Genomic DNA, 24763 nt, shown 5'->3' with positions numbered 1-24763 from the left:
GGTACTGTTCTATAGCCTTGCATACAGCATTAAACAAAAATAGTTTCCACATAAAAACAAAAGTGTTCTATGGGTTTAAAAAGAAATATACACATTAGAGATATATAAAAGTGAGAGAGATCAATTAAACTACTTCAATTCTAAATTTTCCCAAACCTGAGAAAAATACAAAAGCACATGGGTATAAAAAGGACAAATTACAAAATCCAGCCTGTATTGAAATGAATTCCCTGTGCAGTACCTCCTCTGCTTGCTTCTCTGTTCCCTTAACAGTGGGCTTTGGCTTCCCCTCAGCAGCGAGAGGCTTGTCCACAGAAGGAATGAAAGAACAAACACTGGTGCTCACATCCTCTTCCACTTGTCCTGGAAGCAGCAGGAAATCTGTTGGATACAAAGGTTTCAATTGATCTCTGCCAAGTCCATAATTTACCTAAGTCATCTAAAAACCTTAGAAGAGTCAAAAAAGTGAGTTAGACATGCCCATGCAAAACAGGCCCATTTCATTTGAGAAACTGACTCCAGGGATACCCTTTCTGTAAAATAGGATGCTGATGCATTTATTTTTATGTTACTGTTGCAAAGTTACAATCCATCCAAAGGGTTTGGCAGAAATGCTCGTTCTGGAGTACCTTGACTGTGCCTTTCACTCCTAGCCCAATTTCTACTTCTACAGAAAAACAAGGAAGATGCTACTTTTGTCTCATTTTCCCATATTTTCCTTAGGGGTAAAGAAAAAGAAAATGGAATGTTGATTTCATCCTGTAACAATACAGCAATATTTCAAATATATATATATATATATATATATATATTACAAAACAATGATGCTAGAAGGGAAGTACTTTAAACTTTCAGCAGAAAAATGAAGTACTCTATCATATTCAAAATGCATGGTCTCATTTTCAACACTCGCAAACAACAACCTGTTTCCTGCTTGCTCAGCCCAAACACAAGAACTCAATAACCAATCTTGGTTTTCTGGCCAATTCATTATAAATGGATATGTTCCCTTATCTTCACATAGTTCATGAATACATCACAGACAACCAGTGATATTCCACAGCCTTCTTGAAGGAAGACAAACAAATCGAAGCACAACAGGTTTCTTCCTCAGTCTGAATTTCCATCAGGCCAGAGGGGCTAGCCAGAGCTAGCCAGGAATTTGCAGCTGGCTCAGGATTCTGCTGCTTGCTACTTGAGGATGATCCTAATGAAGCTGCTAATTAAGTTCTCAGTGGAACTGATTAATTACCAACAGGCTTGCCTTGGCTGTTGCCAATGGCAGCACATATAAGGAGATAACTGAGCAGGTACTGATCCTCAAAGACTGAAATTAATATTTGAAATGCATCTCTCACCACAGTAGATATCACCCTCACAAAAATATCCTCATAAATTCTTGGGACATAGTCTGGAAACTGAGAATTGCATTGGGGAGATGGTGACAAGGGTAGTTCTGCTATGATCAGTTTTTGAAATCTTAGAATATGATCTCACTCATTAGCAGAAATAAAAACAATGATACCAGCCAACACTTACATGCCCAGCACTTTATATGCATTAATACAGCTAATCCTCCCAATTGCTCTGTTATTTCCTGTATTGCAATCAATGAGCTCTGAGCACTGAATAACCTTGCTCGAGATTCCACAGCAACAAAGAGCAGAGCCAAGCAGTCTATCCACGAGCTCATATTTTAGCCCATGATGTCAATCATGAACTTCTAAAAATAAGCATTTTCATTACATGTTTTATTTAACTTGATCAAATTATACACTTAAACTCAGGGTCAAGAAATGTCACTACTGTAGCACATTATCTTGGTTATATAGCAGAGTATACACAGAGAAGTAATGTTTAAATCCAATATGGCTGGCTGACAGACTGGCACTGTAAGGTACCTGTTTATGAGTTAAGAGCTAAATTCCCTCACTGAGCTCCTTGTGGAGTGGCCTAGGACTGATCCAAGCCTGGGTAGGGCCTGCCACAACAAGACAAGAAAGAGAAAGTCCAGATCTCTTAATGTGAAAACCAATATCTCCTGGACCCATTAGCTGCCAGTGCAGCATCAGTTCAAATGTGAAATCAAAATCAATCGTGTTTCCAAGGCTATTTAAGATCATTGTTCTGAATGACAAACAGTGCTGTGAGGAGGACACGGCTGTACTCGCTTTACTAAAACTCTTCACTTCCCCAATCTATTTGCAAGAAGGTAGGATTTTCAACAAAATTTGTTTCACAACAGTTCTACTGCCATGGGAACAATTCTTTCAAAACAACAAGACTGTATGCTCCACATGTTAAATTTCTGTCATTCGTTTCTTCAGTGTAAAGGGAAATGCACCAATGCATATCTATTGGTGCCTAACACAGTACCTTCTGCGTAGTGAATTCACAACCAATACCTGGAGACAGGAGATGAATTCCCTATGGATCAGCTTTTAAACTGAACAGAAAGGATCAAGAGTCGACCTGCCAATAGGATTTTGTAGATTTTCCCTCAAAAATGAAAGATTATTACAAGATAATTCTTTCACATTTAAAATCAGTCAGAATAATCAAGAACAAAATTGAATGTCTCTAACTCTGAAGATGACAGATTTACAAAAGGGTAAAATGACATGAACAAAAACAGCCCAGCAGGGTACATGTTACGAAGAAAGCTGCAGTCTTGTAGCCATTTTACAATTGTAGGTATGTTATTTATGCACAAGCCCATATTCTCTCAGGAGGAAAAATTATTGTATTCACTGATGGTGGTGAATAGGATTTCTGAAATTCCTTGTAAAACTTTCTAAAACTGAAGTGTTTTAAGAGACTTAACCCAATCCTAACTATTATCTCTAAAATATCCAAAGCCTCATTTTTATCCTAACTAAATGTCACTGTTTTGGCTGATATGAGCCACAGGGCAACTTCCAGAAATGAATGGCAAGACTGATTGGAACATTTTAATCTCATCTTAAGAATGAAGAATTTGGTGGGCAGACTGAAGAATTTCTAATATTTATGAACTATCTATTCATGTCATTTGTCTATTGATTTTAGTCAATGATCAGCAAGTCAAAGGTTATTATCCATGTAATCTGATATATTAAAAACTCACCAATCTAATTCAGACTGCAATAACATTTAATCTACCCAGCATATTTATAAAATTAACCAGATTGGTTCATTTGCTACTAATGTTAACTCTTCATCACTATGGCAAACATCTGAGGAAAACTACTTTGAGGAGGAAAGATTTATTCTGGCTCCTGGTTCCAGAGGTTTCAGGGCCTGGTCAGTTCTGCTTTGGACCCAAAGTGAGGCAGAACATCACGGCAAAAGGCCCTAGCAGAGAAAATCTGCCCAACTGATGGCAGCCAGGAAGCAGAGAAGAGAACAAAAGAAGGACTGGCGATAAAACATAGTCCTCAAGGGTACACCCCATGGCCTGCTTCCCCCAACATGCCCACCTGCCTACAGCTTCTACCCCATCCCAGCAGTCCATTGAGCTATCTGAAGATTGATTAATCCACCGATGAAGTCAGAGCCCTCAGGATCCCATCAATTCGCTAAAATTGCACCCTGAGCATTGTTGCAATATATGAATATATCAATATATGAATCTTTGGGGGGACACTTCATATCCAAACTGTAACAGTTACCATGTAAAATAGCTGATAGTTCCTGAAAGTTCAGACTTCTACATCCAAAAGGAATATGTTTAAGAAATGCATTAGCCATCCCTCAACACATAGCTGCCAGCTAGGAAAGTCTACTTCAGTGGTTCTTAAAAATTATTTAAGATCCCGAAGAGCTTTTGTATATATGGGTTATATACACACATATATTCTAAATCTAGATTTAATCAGAATACTACTTTAAAGCTCACAAACATTCCAATACTATTTAATGAATCATTAAAATTAATCCTATTTACATATTCAAATATTTTCATGAAAAACATATTTTCCCAAAACAAAGAAAATAGTGACAAGTGTTATTTTTTTTTCAAATCTATTTAATGTTTGGCTTAAGGAAGAAAGCTGAATTCTATATTTGTTTCTTCAATTTTTAAAATATCCTGTTTCAGTTAAAGTAAACGAAGATCTACTCTTACACTGATGAGTAGTTGGAAAGAGAAAAATTATCTTGTCTTTTTTATATGATTATGAATATTTTTTATTACTACACCAGAAGGTGACAAATGATAGGGTTTTTTTAAAGGTTAGTTTTGGCAAAAAAAATCTGAAACCATATTGTTAAATTTTTCACATTGGTCATTAAAATCCATTGGTCTATCTCACAAGTTGATGGTTATTTCCTCTATGTAAAATTTTGTAACATCATGAATTGCTTACTTGGAAAATATTGATTCACTGTGTTATGCAGATCTTCCAAATGTTGACATACTTCATTATGCAGAATAAAAATCACATTAGTTTATATCAGCATTTTTACCAAAAAAGCTTTCAAATATTGAGAAGCCATCAAGCTCACAGTACTGGATATAAGTTTTCTAAAATTTTAATTTCACTTGATCTATTGCCAGTTTTGTCATTAGCAATGAATACTATCAGTTGCTTTCCTTGAAGAGACAGACTCACATCACTCATTTTGCAGAACTATAGTTTGTGTGTCAGTCATTCTTTAAAAATGGTGATTCATGAAAGGGAAAAACTAGTTTAGCATACCACTTAATCACTTGTATTTTTCTATACGACAACCAGTGTATCTCCATTTGCAGCAGAAGTGCTTTGTGGGAATTTGCTATTTCAGCACATAAATCATTACAAATCATCTCAGGCTTTCAGAGAACCAAGATTTAGAAAAAAGAGGAATTTTTACTACTTCATCAAGGGAATTTTCAATGGAAATTGGCATTTGTTTTGACTATAAATTTATAACAAATTATTTATAACTACTAGTATGTTTTGGTGCAACTACCTTAATTGACATTAAGGTACCAGCTTCTCCACCAATCAGTGCTTTTGCAACATCAGTGCAACTATCAACACAGTTGACCTATAGATCTCAGAGTTTCCCAACAGTTCCCACATTGCAAGGCAAGTTTCCCAATAGCAAGATAATAGATTTAAATCTAAATAATTTCACTACATTAAATATAAGTGAACTAACACATTCTGATTAAATATAGATTTAAAATATATGTGTATATGTATATATGTGTGTTTACATAAATGCATTTATATAAACCTTATGCTGCTTACAAGCAACCTAAAACACACTTTGCAAAGGAAAAAAAAAAAGATACAGAACAAAGGAAAGTAGAAGTGCAGAAGAAAATTACTGCTCATCCAAGTAGAAGTTAGGGAAAAATAGGGAAGACTTACTTCATGAATGGGGCATTTGACAGCAATAGTAAATCATAACCATCTATCGTACAAGTACAAAGATAAATGTATGCAGGAGTTAGAATAATAAAAATCAAAGTATGAACTTTCTAACTTACTGGCAGAGCTGATTTTGAAAACTGGGCTTGTCTACAGTTAAAATTGGGCTCTGTTAGCAGGCCTTCCTTTCAAGCCTAGACATTTGATTACTCCCCACTAAGAGAAGGTCTGCACAGCTGGCACCCAGGTGTAGCTTCATACCCCCACATTCCATAAATGGGGACTCCAAGAGAAACACCCCCAGACTCCCATCTAGAGATGATTCCCTGCTGTTACTGCACCTTAGAATCACTTGGGGAGCTTTCCAAATGCTGATGCCTGGAACAGACATCAGACCACTAAGGCAGATTATCCAATACAGGACCAGCCATCAGAGAATGTTCTGTAACATGAAAGAATGAAAGGCCATGAAAGAATGATCTCTAACAGTTCTAAATAAAAAAATAAAATGTCTAAATTTTAAGTTGGCTGAAATGTGCCCTTTTCTCCTAGCTTAGGACCTCTATACATGCTGCTCCTACACTTTCCTCTCTCTCCTACCCTCACCTACCTACATATCTAGTTCATGGTTACTCATCCTTTGGATCTTAGGCTTTCAGAGAGCTTTTTCTGATACCTTAGACAAACTAAAGTTCCCCTGCCCTATGCTTTCATGAGATCTAGAACAATCTATAATCATATATTTGTGATTACATGATAAGTGCCTAATTCTTCCAATGAATTGTGAATTATAAGGGCGGGAATCTGTTATCTTTCATTCTTCATTATGTTCCGGACCAGCTGTACTTCTTAAATATTTGTTGAATAAGAATCCTGGTCATTCATAGGTTGCCCAAAATTGATTATGAAAGGTTAAAGAAATTGAAATGTAAAGGATAAGATTTGTTTCAAGTTCTGAAAAGTTTTTAAGTTCTGTTAAGTTGCATTTGGAACCTAAAATTCATGTGGCAGTTAAAAACAACTCCCGGAAAAGCCACTGGAATGTATGTTGAAATCTCCCATGACCATCTGGCTGTTCTGTAAAAACAACCCACCCTCCCAGAAAGAAACCGTGCAGTCCAGCATGTGCACATCTCGGGACTTAAGCCAATCAGTTCGAATGTATACCCTTCTTTGTGCTGACCAATCACCCCTACCCGACTTGTTCCCGCCAATGAATGTACTAATCATAGTTAAGAGTTGTTGTTTGATTTTCCCGCGGCGTGTGATGATTTGTTATGCTGTATATGAAGTCCCTGCCCTTTCCAAAGAATGTATATAAGCTCTGCTCAAGCTGTTCTCGGAGCTCTTGGCTCTCCACTCCTCCAAAGCGAGCTCTGAGCCCCAGCATGCTGGACCCCCAATAAACCCTTTGCTGTTGCATGAGACAGTCTCTTGGTGGTCTATTCCTCCGATGTTCGCCCGACCTTTTCAGTTAAAGTTGCAGATAACTAAGGAATTTTTTAAAATTGTATGTACTCACCCTTTATTGACTAAAAATGATTAGAAGTACTAGAGAACTTAAAAATAAAAAATTACTGCCAATGACTGAGCAGTAATCAGTGCCTGTTTCATTCCACACAATTAGCCACCATATAAATCCACCCACTGGCCAAGAGACCTATAGAAGAAAGCATGATTTTGACAACTGGCCCTCAAAAAAATAATCTCTTGAGCCATCTGCACTCAGCCAGAAAAGAGGTAGAATCAACTACAGAGGCAAAAATAATCATAATCATAACAATGAACAGAAGAGTCTTCCTACTTTAATGGCCTCAGCATAACAACTAACAGCTATTCCAAATTATAATTTTGCTGGAGAACAGTTTGAGCTATTGTATCTGAGGCATGACAGTCACCAGGCTAACTACCTTACCTTAAATTTGAAGGAGAAAAACTGGTTAACTTGATGTCAAATAAACACAGGGCACCTAGCATCCTGGCAAATGTCACCCTCAGACAACTGCTCAATACCACTGCACAAAGTTGGTTCCTCTGAAAAGCTGTCTCCACTCTCTCCACCTGGGCTGCCAAAATGCTAATCCAAATATTGAGAAAGAATCTCCTTCCTGAATCTTAGAGAATATTTATGAGAATGAATAAGGTGAACAAATAAAATCAATGGTAGAAAAACAATATGCAACTCACTTTCTTGTTGCCCCAGGCAAGTCTGTTGCTTAACAATAACAACAGAATCTAATCAGTAAACTTCCCAGCTGCCAAAATTATACAAGCAACTTGCCTATTTAAAATGTCACATTTCCCATCTGATATAAATATCTGCCTTCTGCTCACATTCCTGAAGTGTAATACAAATTAGGCCCAAACTAAAATTCACCTTGGCACAAACTATTTAATTTCTTTTTTTCCTTTCAAGTGACCCAGATTGTATGAAAATTGTGATGACCTGGTAGTCTTTTGGGTAATTAGAATAAATCATTGAAGCCTGGATCGATTTTCAGCAGGGGCTTTGTACATTATTTTACATGTGGGAGGGTCTTGACCAGTTTGTTCAAGTCCACTGAGACTTGGTTTAGCTTCAGTAACCTTTATATACAAATGCAAGACTGCCTATTATCTGCTTTCTGGAAAAATCATACTAGTGAGATGTTTATATTTCATTTTATGAAGAAAGGAATAAATCTGGTAATTAAAAGATGCAACTTGAAAATGTGTAAAGAAAAAGATGCAACAATAAAAGGAAAAGGTTAAAAGGCTAATTTAAAAGATTAAATTGGAATTGCTGGCTATATTGGTTTATGTCAATATACAGACCTTATCTTTGCTGGAAGGAAATGATAAATTTAAACCACCACAAAAATGTGCAAAGTAGACACATCTGTGTTCTCCTATAAAACTGATTTTACATAGCAAATGTATTACAGGCAGATTAGAACTGTCTTCAAGTGTCATCTTCAAACTAACCATATGCAATTGCATGGAGTGTGGGTTCTGAATGCAGATCACCAGATATCACTGCAGAGCTTCTGAATTAGACTCTTAGGAGCAAGACCTAGGAATCTGCATTTCTTACCTTGCTTCCTTCTCCTAGTCACCCCAAACCCAAAACAGTGTGCTTGCTCTAAGCACTGCTTCCTAACAGTGCTTACCTCTCCCTTCTAGTCCAGCGGGAGCCCCCATACTTCCCACAGCAATTCAGAGCCATCCAGGATATAGAGCTGGAGAAGCCTCCGTGGAAGATGTGATTCCTTTAGATCTCTGACCGCACTTAAATCAAATAAATAACTTAAAATCAGAGTCTACTGGTTAATACAGTGCCTGAGAACCAACTCTTTGGTGGAGTAGTGTGATGTTTGGAAGTGGAATAAAAGTGCTGATTGCTTCTAATTACCAAAGTCTCACCAATTCAAACACCCAAAGCCAGAGTGAGGAATTAACAACCAATTTACAGATAGTTGCCATTCCCAAGCCAATTCTACCCAGTCACTTTAACTCCCAATTAAGTATTTAAAAAAACCAAACTTCTGGGCTGGGGTTGTGGATTCTCAGCACCACATATAAATAAATGAATAAAATAAAGATCCATCAACAACTAAAAAAAAAATTTTAAACCCCACCCTTCCCCCAACAATGACCATAATCCACCCAAAGACTGTAAACATCAGTTAAGTCAACTGACCTGTCCTTAAAGTTTAACCTTGACTTTTGAGACATTCTTGCATATTACATGAGGAATGGATGTTTTAAAAAAAAAAAAAAACCTAATTTTGAATATATTTCAAAGATCTTTTGATCAACAAAGGATACCTATGCTTACCCAGAGATATTAACTGGCAAAGGAAAAAAACCCATCATGCATTTAAACACCAATGGCCTAACATGAAGCCCCTTCCGGTCCAGCCCATTGCAAAAATGCCCACAAAAAAACATTTGCAACATGTCTGTATCTTCAGTAATTTACATATTTAATGGAGAGTTTTTAAAAACAAAAATGTGGATTTTCTTTTAGTTTATATTTATGATCATTTCTGATATATTTATGAACTTTATGAGCGATCATTATTTCTTATTCTCAAAAATAATCTCCATTTACAACACTGTGTTTCTGAGAAATACAGAGATGACTTTATGACTTATCTCTACATGAAATAATCACTCAAGAATCAATTATGTGGTAAATTGTAGGGACAGAGGGCAGCTTCATTTCACTTAAGACCAAAGGTTTACAATCCTCCAAAGGCTTTGATCCAGCTGGAGAAACATTTGTTTTTGAAACAGAAATTTCCACAGCTTCAGTTTTTCCTGTTTCATAGGAGGTAGAGGTAAGGATTGTTTAAAAAAAAAAAAAGAAAGAAAGAAAGCTGTCTAAAGCCTTACTTGTACTTTTTTACTTGTAAAGTAGTTAGCAGTATGAAAAAAAATAGAAAGCATACCCTTGCTCATTTGGGACTCAATCTCTTCATCCATATCAAAATCTTCTAAATCTAGGAAGTTGTCTACCTAGAAAAGGATTAACATTATTTTATGCATATTAGACTTGAAGAAAAAAAAATGCCATGAAGTCAATGAATCCACTTCCATAACACTCAACTGAGCAGTAGAAACTACTTTTCTCATCAATTCTAACTCCCAGCTCAAACCCCTTGTGTTCATGTGCTTTCCCATCTGAAAAAAAGCAGTAAATTTGGATGCTGGCCTGGATTTTGCAAGCACCATAGTCAGCTCTCTATGCTGAAAGGGAAAAAAAAAAGAGGTTGGGAGTTTTTGAAAAGAGACTTTGTCCCACATCCTCTCCCAGGATATATACTACCACCAAGACAGTCCTAAACAGGGTTTCTGTTTTTTGTTTTTGTTGTATTGCTTCTTGAGCAAATGATGGTGGTGAGGATCTGGCTATTAACATAACAGTCGACTTCCTTTTAATGTTGAAGAGCCAGAGAGAAGAAAAGAAAGAAAGCAGGAGAGAAAAGTTCATTCCAAACAAAATCATCCTGCCCCAGGTAAATCACAAGAGAGGTGAGCAGGGCAAAAAAGCAAGTGTGCTCTCTTTCAAACAATTAAAACTGAAAATTACTTCAAAGGGAAAAAGCAGAGCAAGTGACCTTTACAGACACAATAGCAGCATTTCAATGAAAAACTATTCCACCTGGAATACTGCTTTCCACTGCAAGCTGACAATGAGACATTTTATATTAGCAAAATGGTAACATTTCAGACATGAACTAATTCATCTCAGGGGAATATCAAGGAGTGTAAATAAGAAGATGATTTCACCAGTGGTACAAATGACAAGTAGTAATAAGGTCGCAATGCATTTTTGTGCTCACGACCTAAACATGGGCCTAACAAAATACTTTCAAATTACAAACTTAGACTTCAGAATTGCAATTCAAAAGCAGGCTGTCTTTCTCCTCTTAGTTCTACTTGTAATAGCAGACACAGCTACTCCATAGGAATTTAAAATGGTAACTTCCATTGCTTATAAGTATATGAATGCGTTTATTACATGGCATCCAAAAGTATCTGCCATATGATGGTTTTAGTAGTAAAATTTGAGTATCTATCATATTATGTTGTCATTTTTCTTGATGGTATATGCTAAAGGAGATTAAGGACACTTTACTCTCTCAAAGCACCCCTTCTATTTGTTAAGCTTTAAGGAAAAAAGATCCAGAACCAAGCCAAGCAAGAATAGTTTAAGATATTCAAACACCAGTTAAAACACACACACAGAGAGAGAGAGAGAGAGAGAGAGAGAGAGAGAGAAAAGAGAGACACTAGCAAGGAAAAATCTGCTGAAATCTCCAATTTTGTATAAAAGAAAGCAAACGAGTCTTATGATGTTTGTTTGTTATGGGTTTTTTACCATGCAAGAAAATTAAATTGTGCCTTACCTTGATCTTTCCTGCCCTGTTCAGATCACCTTGAAGGGAACTGCCAACTTTTTGACCTTCATCCATCACTATCTGAAAATACAGTGAGGACATATTGATGGGAACATGAAACAACTAAAAATAAAGAAGCTGATCTTCTGCGATTTGTTAATTACTTATTCATGAAAGACTATTCTCTAAGCCATGGAAGTAATCAGGGAACAGGTTTTAAGACATGTGACTTCTACTCCTGTCCTATACAGCCTCATCTACAAGGTAACCTACAGACCAGTTAGCCCAGCATTTTCATGTGTGAAACAGAACACTCCCCACCTCCTATTCCTTCCAAGGAATCTGTGATGGACAAATCGGAGAATGCAATACAATACCTTCAAGTTACCAGAAAACAAGGCCATCTAGCAATTCTTTGCTTTTCACATGCTGATCAAAGAATCAATATATATTATAGACCTAATAACCAATAATTGCCATTAAAGCATGAATCCTCTAAGGAAAAACAGTTCCTATCTCACAATCATCACTGAAAGCAAATTCTGGAAATAAGGAACCATGGGCCTCTGCTGTTTATTAACACATTGCTAACTCGGAGATTTTTGTTCCCTTGTGTAATCTCTTATATAATTACATAATCTCTTATATAGTTCTGTCTATAATATCACAAAGAAGACATGATAAGGCAGAAATAGAAACTAAATGGCTTAAAAAGTAGGACAATGTCTGCCATTATTCCTTGATAATGTAAAAACAAAGCCAAGGAGAATATGAAGAGTCTCTAAAGTCTTGAAGATTAGGAAGAGAACACCCAACATTTACTGCAGAAGCCAAAACATTTTCTACTTTAAGTTAGCAAGAGATGGCTCTAGGGCAGGTAAAAGAAAGCCCCGATCTACACAAAGAAGTAGAGCAAGAAACTTTCCTTGCTATAAATAATAAATAATTTCCTTGATATAAATAATTTCAAGAATTTGTAGATGGCATATCCAACAAGGTTTTTAATACAGTTGGGAAAACCAAATTACTGTCATAAATGACAACTGCTAAAATACTGAAATGTGATCATGATTTTCAATAAAATGCCCCAATGTCACTCCTAGAACTAGAAGTTACCAATCAAGTGACTGTCCAGTGTTTCTTATGGCTTCATTTTTAATTTATGAAGAACACCCTGGTTCTCAGATTGTTTCCAAAATGTGCTACAGTATTACCTGTTCTTCTTCCGAAGATTGTGATGAAGTCTGATGAAATACAGTTGTATTTCTAAGATGGTGGTCATTTGGTTCATTTTTATGAGTAAATTTTACTGAGGTAAATATTTTTCCAGAACCGTCAGTTCCAAGTGCTCCTCTTTTGGTCACATTATCTTCTGAAATGATAAGTAGTATAGTATTAGAATGTATCCACCACATCTAATTCTGTTTATTTTGTGTTCATTTTTCCCTCCTCCAAAAAGAATACTTTTCAAAGAACTATACAAGCAATGCTTGAGGCATTAAGCCCTCTTAATTATCAAAAGTTATTTCTAAAAATGCACAGAATTACACTATTTCATTCAGCATTTAGCAAATATTTATTAACAAGTACCTACTATGTATCTAACACTATTCTTGGTCATTGTTAAAAGATCAATAAAATACAGTATTTGCAAGACTTTTAGACATTTTTAGACTTCTCACATTTTTGCTAAATTTTAGAGATTTTTTCCTTTACATAGAAACAATGTATGGATAGTTTTAGAAATTTTCTAAAAAGAAAAAAAGTAAACTATGAAACGAACTTATAATCCCATGATCCAGAATAACCACAACAAAATATTTTCAATGATTATCTTTCTGCTCTTTTATTATGAATCATGTACTCCTAAAAATCAAAATGGAATCATGCTGCACATATTATAACACAATTTGCCAATGTTTCTTTTCATATTATTACATATTCTTTTATGTAATTTCAAGTTATAGAGCATTCTGTTATATAAATACAAAGTATTTTATTTAACCAATGTCTTTTCTGGACTATTTAAAATTACAAACAATAATACCTTTGAATTAAATCCATGCACGTTCATGATAATCTCCTTAGGATAAGGAAAGAGCCTGAGATTAATTTAAAATTAAGAGACTGAGAAAATTTTAATATTATGGTGCCATTAAACAGAAATGGAGGGTAATGGATTAAGTTGGGTGAGAGACAGTAAATCTAGCTCTGGTCATGCTGCATTTGAGTTACCAGTGGAAACTGTGGTAGTAATGACCCAAATGTAGCTGCATTTGTAGGCTACAATGTGGAAGAGAGATCATAGCTATAGGTAAATAGATAACCATGAATTATACTGAAGTAATAGCTTAAGCCAGAAAATTATTTTAATATTAGTAGTAATATTAGGAGAATATTAAAATTAATGAGTGTTAAGTCATTGAGTAAAATGTTTTTTTATGAGCATCTCATGAATCATTGCATTTATAACTTGCAACACTGTTACTATCCCCACTTTAATTTACAGATAAGGAAACCAAGGCCAACAGAGAGATTAAGTAATTTGTTCAAGGATCAGAACCAGGCCTTCTTTTTCCAGACCCTTTTTTTTCCTCCTAACCACTGTGCTTTGCTACCTAGAATAATACAGCAAATGAATGAAACGGTTCAGACTAGAAGAAGAAAAAAGATGGAAAATGTGAAGTGGGGGAGTCCAAGAAAGAAAAAAGAAGAAGAAAAGCATACAATTAGCCAAAGAAGACCCAAGGCTGCAGGATACAGTCCCAAACTGGAACTTGCTTGCTGTGACAAGAGCAAATATAGGAATCTCTGTCTCAGAACCTGAGAAGAGTGATTAAAAAAAAAAAAATCCAAAAGCAGTCAGATGGCGGCAATCAAGCTACTGTCTATTGTTGGTTTCAGGAATCCTCCTCTAAGCCCTATGAGACTCTACCGTGAAAATGTTCCACAGATGCAGGGATGGTTTTGTCGTGCATTCCTCAGGTGGGTTTCTAATGAAGGCTTGTGAAATAGCCTAAGTGGCAAAGTGCCCACACTCATTTCTCTTGAGCTATCAGTTGCAGGACATCAAAATCAGTGAGATGACCAGGCCGTTGTGATGATCACAGCCCAGTGCAAGTCCAGTGCTAAAATCCCTTGTTTGTTTCTGAATACCCTCCCTGTTGTTGGTAGAATTAAGACTTCTAGGGATGTCCACTGAAATACTGTTGGGGAACAGACATAACTTAACCTAATGTCATTAATAAGCTACAGGGGAAAAACACAAATATTGAATGCATCACTTTCTCTTGAAAAGGTCATATCCATGAATAACACATGCTCAGACCAGCTCTCTCCAATTGCCTCCTGCACTAGCACCAGAACTCCTAACTAGCCACTATAAGAGGTGATTTCTGCCTTTTGCTCCAACAAATCCCCAGCAACTCTGGCATAAAGTCCCAGCCTTGGGTGCCAGGGATGGTGGGGCTGGGAGACTCAGCAAGGTGTTGGGAGGGTTGCTAAGACTACTGCTGAGGTGACCATAGAATAAGGAGGACCAAGTGGTCCCAGGACTCCCAGATGTCTTCCTCTTTGACAGTCACAAAGATGTACTGAATCAGCCCCAAGGCAACTATGAGTAGTGGGAACAGGGAGCGGCAAGATAAGCATATAAGCCTTGGAAACAGGAGTTAACTGAGGAATGAAAGAGTTCTTCAAACTCCACCAAAGTTACAAGGGAAGAGAAGACTTCCTGTGGCTGCCACTGCTTCTCAGTACATTGCTGTAATAAGCTGTAGAACAGCTTCAGTTCTCCCTGTTCATCTTTAAAATCAAGCACAAGCTAAATCAACTATGTACTAAGAAAATACTATGCGCCTGGCACAACACTGTTGTAAAAGTGTCACACTCCTTGAAAAGCACAGCAATGTGTGAAAATAAAAGATGTTCTATAAGGACAACTTCCATTTGTTCTCATGGTCACTCAATGTAATCCTCTGCCATTTCCAGAAAAATTCTCAAGTTATCTGACAGGTAACAAAATGAAAATCTTTTGAAATAAAGAACAAAATATAATCAAGTCCCAGCTTCTGATGTTGACATTGCACTATTGTTGGAGTCTCAGATCTAACAAAATTCTTGTCCACTCTGAAAGTTCCCCCCTTTTGTAAACATAGTTTTAATTTTTAAAACACCAAAAGAAGCAGTAAAGAACTTGTTCTGTGATTAAACCTATAGGTTAAGGCTCCTTCCTAAATGTTGAAATCAGTTTCACAAGAATACATACCATCTCCCTCCAAACACCCAAACAGCTCCTTATAAAGGTTTTCATCAGTTTTTCAAACGAAATACATAGTAACTCTATTGGCAGAACGAGATAGGAAAAAGTCCTTTGCAATATGATAATGTCAAAATGGCAGATGCTGGCATAGCCTAGAACCTGAAGTGGTGGACGGTCTGATTACAGAGCCAGCTGCTGTCTCCCAGAGTGACCCTGGTGGCAATCTACACGTGCCACCCAACTGTTCATCCCCTCTTCTTCTGTTTCTGTTTTTCATCAGAGTTCCTTACTACCCTTTCATCTTACCCCTAATGTTTCTTCCTTTGAAATACATGCTAGGCATAATACAGCTTAGAAATCTAACAGCAATGTTTCAGAGAACAAGTAGGTTGAGACCTGAAAGAGTATTTCTTTGGGCATTTCTGAGCCAAAACTTCAATACATGAGACAAAGCTTTTTCTAAAGGTGTTCAGAGGTTTCATTATTCTGAAGCAATGGAATTTCAATTTCCTTTTGATAACAGACAAGCTTCCAACAGACTGGCCTTACAAGGCCACCACAACACCTTCAGCCTCTAATTTGGGACAAAAGGAAAAGGTCACACTCCTTGAAAAAAATGGAAACTTTTGATGCCCTGGTAAATTAGATACTAACCACATATTGATTATATATCTTCCAGATAAAGGTGATTATTTTTGGAGAACTTGATTTTGAAATAAACTTTTTAAAAATATTCAAATTCCTCCATGCAAAAGCCAGACAGATCAGTGCCCGTGTGCTGAGAAGCGTTTCCACACTTTGAGAAAAGTTTTCTCAGACCTGCACAACCAACATCACAATTCATGAGCAGATCCTGAGAGCAACCTCCAAGTGTCTGTTACTCTGTACTACTATCAACAGCAACAGAAACAAGAACATGTCCCCAGTCACAAGATGCTGCATACACTGCTGGAAGGAAAGAAAAATTCATGGGGGAGAATATTCTATGCAACTCAGGGCAATTGCAAAAAACCGTCTGCTAAGAGAATAGGGGATAAGCAATCATGCTTCTAACAAGGTTGAGTACTTTGAAAGTCAAGGGGTGATTTTCACATTATTCTGCTAGCCTAGAGCAATGTTTCTCTGGACAATAATATTTGCTCTTGATTTGTCCAGCCAAACTACTTTACTCCACTGCTTCTTGATCACATGCTTCTTGGTATCTAGCCTCCCCTGGAGCAATAGTCGTTAGGATTAAATAAGCAATTTAAAAACCAATCAATCATAAATCAGGATAAGTCCAAAGAAGCTAAATTCAGCACATGAATGTTTTGTCTAAATTCCCTTTGCAGTGCTCTGAATTCCAACTGTTTTATGTTCTCTATTTGAAAGGGCACAGGGAGGAGAGGATTACCTCAGCCTGGCCAGTCAGGAGTAATTGTGCTTTCCCCCAGGCTGGATCATAATTGACTCATTATTCACAGTCACAGCCATCAACCTGCCAAGGCACAAATGCACAAGCCTGGCCTGGGTAAAAAATTTTAAAAAAATGTATGTCAAAAGCCGTAGATGAGGGACACAATGGCAGTAAGATGAAATTTTTGAAATGTCCACAGTTAGGCACTTACAGAGCAAAAAATGTGGGAAAAAAAGCATAAAGTTGCTGGAAGTTTATTTTCAGGAAGAAAACTCTATGTGATAGCTAGATTATGCAGGTAATTAAATCAAAAAGTTCTATTCTGGGCACCAACTATGTGCAAGGTTACACAGATGGGTAAGGCCCATCCTTGCTCTTACAGAGACTATAAATTACGAAGTTCTGGTATGCAAGCTACCAAAATAGAAAGTACCCAAGGCAGACATTCAGAAAATGGCAAAATCATAATTGGCTGGGGAGAATAACAAAAGACTTTACATAGGAAAAAGAGCATCTAAGCTGGGCTTTGAGAGAGAGCTACAATTTCAATAGGTGAGCACTGTGAGGAGGTTATTCCACAAGGGGAAAGTCCATGAGCAAACCTGCCAAGGTAAAAAGCACAGGGCCTGCAGTAGAATCACTGAGTATTCGAGAAGACTGGAGCACATATTCGGTGACAAATGGACAGATCAATGAAACAATGTTCTAAGAAGGTGAAACAGAGAGCAGAGTGGTTCACTGCTAGAAGTAGAAAGTACAGAGCTATTGTTGTAATCTAGGTGAGAAGCAAAGGAAGCCATAGCTACTGTGGTGGTGGTACGAACAGTAGAAATTTAAGAAAGGAAAAAAGAGCTCACAGAAAGTTAGTTCTTTTTGTGTTTGTAAAATAGAAACAAAGACACTATCTCCAGCTGCTTATGTTCCCTTTTCTAGATATCACAGAAAATTCACCTTATCTTTCCACTGCACTCTGTACCATTCTTTTACATTTAAATTGGCATGCCTGCGTAACTATTTTTTAGCTATCTCCATGATGGTGGCAGTAGACAACACAGCATGCTCATAATCCATCAAAGGACTACAGTTCATGCATGCACAAAGGCCACACAGACTCATCTCACAAGATGAACTTACATTCCCAATTGATTTAGTCAAGGCTACAGAATGAGCTGCCCAGAGTGGGAGCTAACAGTGTGACAGCTGTCAGTGACAATGTCTACATAAGGTAGAATGTGTCATATTCAAGGAGTTCATTTGAAAACAAATATAATCTTTTTCTACTTAAAACCTGCAAGTTTATGCAAAATATGGGAAATATTCACGCACAAGCCAGACCTTCCAGGTTCTTCAGCCAAAGCCAGAGTCACAAAGACACATGCCTATCTGGAATAACCCAGGGTAAGGATCCAAGATTATATGACCAAATACTTCTACCACTCCATAGTTTTAATTTATGTGTCTAAAAAATTTACTCATTTTTAGCATATTATTCAATGATTTTTAATAAATATATAGAGTCCTATGGCAATCACCACAATTTAACTTTTAGATTCTTTCCATTACCCCCAAAAGATGTCTGGTACCCATTTGCAGATTCTCCCTATCACTATTCCCAACCACAGGCAATCACTAAGCTATTTTTTGTTGCTACAGATTCTTCTCTGCTAGAAATTCCACGAAAGTAGAATCATATAGAGCGTGTTCTTTTGCACTTGACTTCTTTCACTCAGCATAACATTACTGAGATTCACCCACATGGTGCAATGTGTTGGTATTTACTTCCTTTTATTGCCAAATAATATTCCATCATATGAATAGAACCACATTTTATTTTTCCATTCACCATCTGATGGACATTGGGATTGTTTCCACATTTTGCATCCTTGGTGACACTGAGGTTGATTCAAGGATCATCATCATGAATCCAATTCCATGCAGTGCCACAAGATGAAATCGAACCCATAAACAACTCATTTCAGCTTCTCTCCACACCCAGAGGGAGAAAAGCATGTGTGCCCTGAGGCTATAGCTCTCTGATCACTCCATCTCCTTAATGTGTCACCATAGCTGCAGAATCAGGCTACTCTGTCACATGGCCCTGCTTTCTCCAATTTTATATAAAATCATCTGAAATGACCTTTTAAACTGTTTATTGCCCATCTCTTCCTGCTCAGATATAAGGAGGGTAGGGAGCTCACCATTAGGAACTCACTTATAGTTTCTCTCAGGTAAAACACTCAGACTTTGCTCCAAAGGATATGAAACAATTAAGATTGGAACTAGATTGATACTCCACCCTTCAATCAGCAAGCTCTGCGGTGAATGTTACTCTGCTAGGCTAGAGGACAAGAAGTAGAGTTATAAGAAAGTTCTATAACATGGCCTTTGCCTACAAGAAACATAATTTATTCCCTTAAAGCTTTTACCCACTCAAAGGCATAACATTTTACATAACTCTCAGCCAGCATTCCCATGTCTAAGAATTTATCCAAAAGAAATGATTAAGTATGTGGGCAATGATTTCTCTACAAAGCCAAAAATGTCTAATCTATTCCCTTGAAATTTTTTACTTAACCAAGGCCATAAATTTTTGCATATCTTTGAACCAGAATTTCCATGTATAAAAATATATCCAAGGGGCTGGGGATGTGGCTCAAGCGGTAGCGCGCTCGCCTGGCATGTGTGCGGCCTGGGTTCGATCCTCAGCACCACATACAAACAAAGATGTTGTGTCCGCTGAAAAAACTAAAAAATAAATATTTTTAAAAATTCTCTCTCTCTCTCTCTCTCTCTCTCTCTCTCTCTCTCTCTCTCTCTCTCTCTCTTTAAAATATATATATCCAAAGGCCATAAATAACAAGGATGCAAAATTGTAGCTTCATTTAAAGAAAAGAAAAGGCCACCCATGCTGGTGTGTCCAACCTCCACATCCTCTGACCTCTGCTTCTAGTCCTCTCACTTTTGTACACACCTCTCCCACCACCATACCTTCTCACTGTTCCTCAAACAGGCCAGAGGCTGCTACTACTGCACAGTGGCTATGCCCTGGGTTTCAAATACCTGTAGGCTTAACTCCCTCATCTTTCTTATGGTTTGGATATGAGGGGTCTCCCAAAAGCTCCTGTGTTGATGCTGGAATATTTAGAAATCATATAATTAGACAAGGAGAGCTTTAACCTAATCAGTTCATCCTAGTTTAAATGGATGGACTGGGTGGTAACTGTAAGCAGGTTGGGGGTGGCTGGGGAAGGTGGGTCACTAGGGGTGAGCCTGGAAGAGTGCGTCTTCCCTATGGTTCCTTCACCCTCTGTCTCTACTTCCTGATCCCATCATGAGCTAAGCAACTTATCTCTGCTGGACCCTTCCCCATGACGTTCTGCCTCACCTTGGGCCCAGGCAATGGAGTCAGCCATCCATGAACTGAGACCTCTAAAACCCTGAGCACCGAATAAACTGTCCTTCCTCTAAATGTTATTCTTGTTAGGTGTTTTGGTCACAGTGATACAAAAGCTGACCAAAACACATAATCTTTTCCAAGGACACCTAACCATATCACCCAATATAGAACTGCAATCTGTACCCTCCAACCAGCACTTGTCATCCACTATGCCCTGCTCCTATTTTCTTTTTCCTAAGAAAAATTACTGTGTTCTAACTAGATACTTTTCTTACTTATTATGTTTGTTGTTTATTGTTAGTTTCCCTTTCCAATAGAATGCAAATTCTCTGAAGGCAATGATCTATCACTAGCATTCACTCATGTGAGTAGCACTTGGCATAAAGTAGGTATTCAATAAACATTTATATAATGGATGAGGATGTGCAAAGTAGCATTATTTATAAGATCCAAAAACTGGAAATAATACAAATTCCCAACAAAAACAGCATGGTTAAACAAATTGTGGCATATCCATATAATGGAATACTATGTGATCATCAAAACCAGTATTAAATAATATTTATTTCCATGAGAAGATACATATGTAACATAATATTATGTGAAAAAGCAAATTTCAAAAAGAATATGTATAGTGTAACCCCACTTTTCTAAAATAATTATATTAAGTTTAATGAATAAACAAGTGAAAAAATACTATTGAGCCCTTAATTATAATTTGGGCATTATAAATAAAACGTGTATGCATTTTATACATATGTAATTATTTGATCCTAAAAACAAGTGTATCAGGTAGAAATTATTGTATCTATTTTACAGATGATAAAACTGAAGCTCACAGTGATGAAGTAACTTTTCCAAGCCTACCCAGTTAGACAGCAGCCAAGCTCAGATTCAAATCTAGCTATCTATAACTTTCACGTTCTTAATAATTATAAACATTTACACAAATTAATAAACACAGAAAGATTCAGAAAGGATTACACACCCATAGTTTATCTCTAAGACACAGGATAATGGTTTAATTAATTAATTGGATATGGTTTTGCCTACATAAAAGAGACCTAAAGTCACAACTTAAACAAGATGGAAGTTTATTTCTCTCTCATGTACTAGTACAGACGTACATAATCCAGAGCTAATGTGGTTGTTCTGCTCCACAAAGTCATCCAGACTCCCACCTTTCTACTGTGCCATCCCTTCTCCAGGTAATCCAGAATAGCAAGAGGATGAAGGGGAAGACAAAGGCACATTCATAGTTTCCCCTGTAAACGACAGGTACAGTATGGTTTAAGCTACTATACTGCACCAAATAAGAGCAGCTCTAATAGGAATTTTATTTCTCTCTCATACACAGCTCAGTACAGGTGGGTAGGCTCTCCTCCATGAGATGATCCAGGGATCCAGGCTGCAGGGTGCTCTGGATCCTGAGCACAAGCCTTACATTCCTAGGTCTACGGGAGTTGTCCTAATGATTGTCAATATCCAGCCACGGTGAAAAAGACAGAAAGACCCCAAGAGACATAGCTTAAGGATATGAAGTTATCCTCCCATTTCATTAGCAAAACTTGGTCATATGGCTATATCCAGCTGCAAGAGAGTGGGAAGTGCAATCTTTTATCCTAGGTGGCAATGGAATAGCTAAGAATTCTACTGCTATGGAAAGAGCAGGGTGGAGTTGGGGGGTTTTGCTGAGTTTAGGATGTGTGTGCATGCACATGCACGCACATGTGCACGCACTCATATGCACATGTGTTAACACTCAGGATTTTCTGATTTTTTTTACCATAAACAAAAAATAAATAAAAACAAGCTTTTATCTATGGAAGTAACAAACTTTTTCTGTGACCCAGCTTCTTCCAATCCTCAACCTAGGGAGAATGACTATATACATCACCTTCATTCATTAAAAGCCCCTCTTGGAAATAATGAAAAAAGAATTTTTTTATATTTTATATTGTAGATAGACTCCTTAATATTTTAATTTGATGTCCCTCTTTTAATCATAGATCCCCTACTCCTAAAACTCTACTTCTTTGATTAACTCTATAAAACATGCAAAATACCTGCAGGTATGAAATACACTGAATAAAAGTAACCTGAAGTATCAAAATTATTGGAGGGGCATTTCCTAAAAGTGCAGGCAACAAGATGCCTGTAGAGCCTGTATCATCTCCTGGTCTCTTTCCTCTTTGCTGGTGGCAAAATGTTCACAAAGAACACAGTTCTGGTAAAAAATTAAAAAATAAAAACCAGAAGTGGTAAGAACATTTCCTGTGGTAGGGTAGCTTTGACCCACAGACAGAGGCACTATAATTCTTCAGACATGGGATAGAATGTCTGCTAAACCAAAGTTCACCCTAAATTCTGCAAGCTATTACATTCTAGTTGCTATATCAGAGATCACAAAGATAACAGTAAAATTATTCTTTTTTTAAGAGAGAGTGTGAGAGTGAGAGACAGACAGAGAGAGAGAATTTGTTTTTATATTTATATATTTTTTTTAGTTTTCGGCGGACACAACATCTTTGTTTGTATGTGGTGCTGAGGATCGAACCCGGGCCGCACGCATGCCAGGCGAGCGCGCTACCGCTTGAGCCACATCCCCAGCCCAAAAATTATTCTTATAATCTATCACACTTTTTCCTGTCAAAATGTCTTTTAAATAATGTAAAATGGTGACTTTGAACTAAAAGTCATATTTTAAGGTAAAATAATTGTTCTTACCCTTTGGGGGGGGTCACAATTTCTTAAAACCTATAGACTTTACTCTTAGAAAAAAATGCGACATATACATACCAAAGTGAACACAAAATTCTTAAGAATTTGTGTATATCCTTTCATCCCTCCTTGATCTCATTTAGGGCATATTTTTCAAAATTGTTTGTCTAAAAGCCAAAATTTCTAGGCTTCACATTAGAACTACTCAGTCTGAATCTGGGGACAGATTCCTAGGAATCTGTATTTTAATTAGAATCTCCATGTGGTTTTTATATATTCATAAGATAAAATTTCCAAAACAAGATTTCATGAAGTAGAATTTAAGAACTGATAATTTAAAAGAAGGATCTTGCAGGCGTGGTGGCATATGCCTGTAATCCCAGCAGCTCAGGAGGCTGAGGCAGGAGGATCATGAGTTCAAAAAGCCATCCTCAGCAATTTAGTGAGACCCTAAGCAACTTAGTGAGACCCTATCTCTAAATAAAATATTTTAAAAGGGCTGGGGATGTGGCTCAGGTTTAAGTGCCCCTGGGTTCAATCCCTGGTATATTAAAAAAAAAAAAATCTGATTCTTTATCTTGATCAACACATGTAAATAATTTTGCCTGATGGGTGCGTACATGTAGACACAATATTGAGTCCATCCACCAGAGGCCAGTGTGGGATTATTTCCTGAGTTTTACAGTCTTGTGCCATAACATATACATATACACTATACAATATGCACTACATATAGTTGGTTTTAACTACTTCAAGGAATAGAGTGTGAACAACTAACACAATGGTGAATATTTTTCGCTTTTTACATTGCTCATTCAAGATTTCTTGAACATTTAACCTTGATGTTTCTCTTTTATATCATAAACAGTCCCCCTAACCATGAAACTTTATACTTGAATAAGTCTTTAAAACTTCCAAGTACTTTTATGTATATTTCATCTGATTCTCACCACAACCACATGAGACAGTGAACAGGCAGAACTATTCCTGGTTTACAAATGCAGAAAGCATGTGGCAAGCCTGGGGTCTCAAGGAATTATATGCCTGGACTAGTACGTGGGACTTCTGATCCAAAGATAAAGCAGTCCTTTTCCATTACACTGACCCTGCCTACAATAAAATGAGAAGATTAAGGGCAGTATAGTGCACTCTTCATAAAACTAAATATCTTCAACCTAAAACAGTTCCTTCACCCTGAGATCAGCCTTTCTGCCTATGGCATTAAAGATGCATCTACTTAAGGCAAACTGCCTGACTTACGAAGGTAGAGAAAGTTAGAGAGATTAATTTCTCCCTCTTTTTTACAAATAAATCTTTCTTTGAAGTTATGAAACGTCCAGAGGTAGAATGACATCTCCCACATAAATCTGTAATAATCTAGAACTCAAATTTTGACATGTGGCATTAGGGAAGTTCAACAGCAGACTTAAATTGTACAAGTATTGCATACTTTTTCATTTTTACTGGAAATTCCAGGACATCCCTCATTTAAAAAAATAAAATAAAATAAAAGCTGGAAGTAAAAATAGAAGAAAACAGTCTGAAAATCCACTGTTCCAATCATTCTTACTGCTCTTTGACTAACTCATAGAGTTCGTATTCAACATAAAACTGTGACCCTGGAACCAAAGGCAATATTCCAGATGTTACTTTTATCAGTACTATGCAAAGAGTAGTTAATATTTCCTTACTAATCAGCTCTAACTACATAATATATAAACATACAACTACATCTAAACCACTTGGGAATCAAACTGTATTTAT

At 37.0% G+C, this 24763-nt stretch overlaps 1 protein-coding gene across 3 annotated transcripts in view; it reads right to left on the bottom strand.

Annotated features, from left to right (window-relative positions):
• Iftap (intraflagellar transport associated protein) overlaps window positions 1–24763 on the bottom strand; it is a 57904-nt gene that overhangs the window by 6142 nt on the left and 26999 nt on the right. For 2 of the 3 annotated variants that reach the window (XM_015477790.2, XM_048788620.1), the window contains exons 3-6: window positions 12439–12596; window positions 11234–11305; window positions 9773–9839; window positions 242–381 (exon numbers count right to left, since the gene is read on the bottom strand). In XM_015477790.2, the coding sequence (XP_015333276.1) occupies window positions 242–381; window positions 9773–9839; window positions 11234–11305; window positions 12439–12596 (437 nt within the window). The remainder of the gene's footprint in view (window positions 1–241; window positions 382–9772; window positions 9840–11233; window positions 11306–12438; window positions 12597–24763) is intronic. The other variant, XM_048788621.1, reaches the window with a different exon arrangement.

This window comes from Marmota marmota, unplaced genomic scaffold (assembly GCF_001458135.2).
Source record: "Marmota marmota marmota unplaced genomic scaffold, marMar, whole genome shotgun sequence".
In the NCBI taxonomy this organism is placed as follows: domain Eukaryota; kingdom Metazoa; phylum Chordata; class Mammalia; order Rodentia; family Sciuridae; genus Marmota; species Marmota marmota.
The sequence above is the reverse complement of the archived record's forward strand: the minus strand, read 5'-3'. Positions and strand labels throughout refer to the sequence as shown.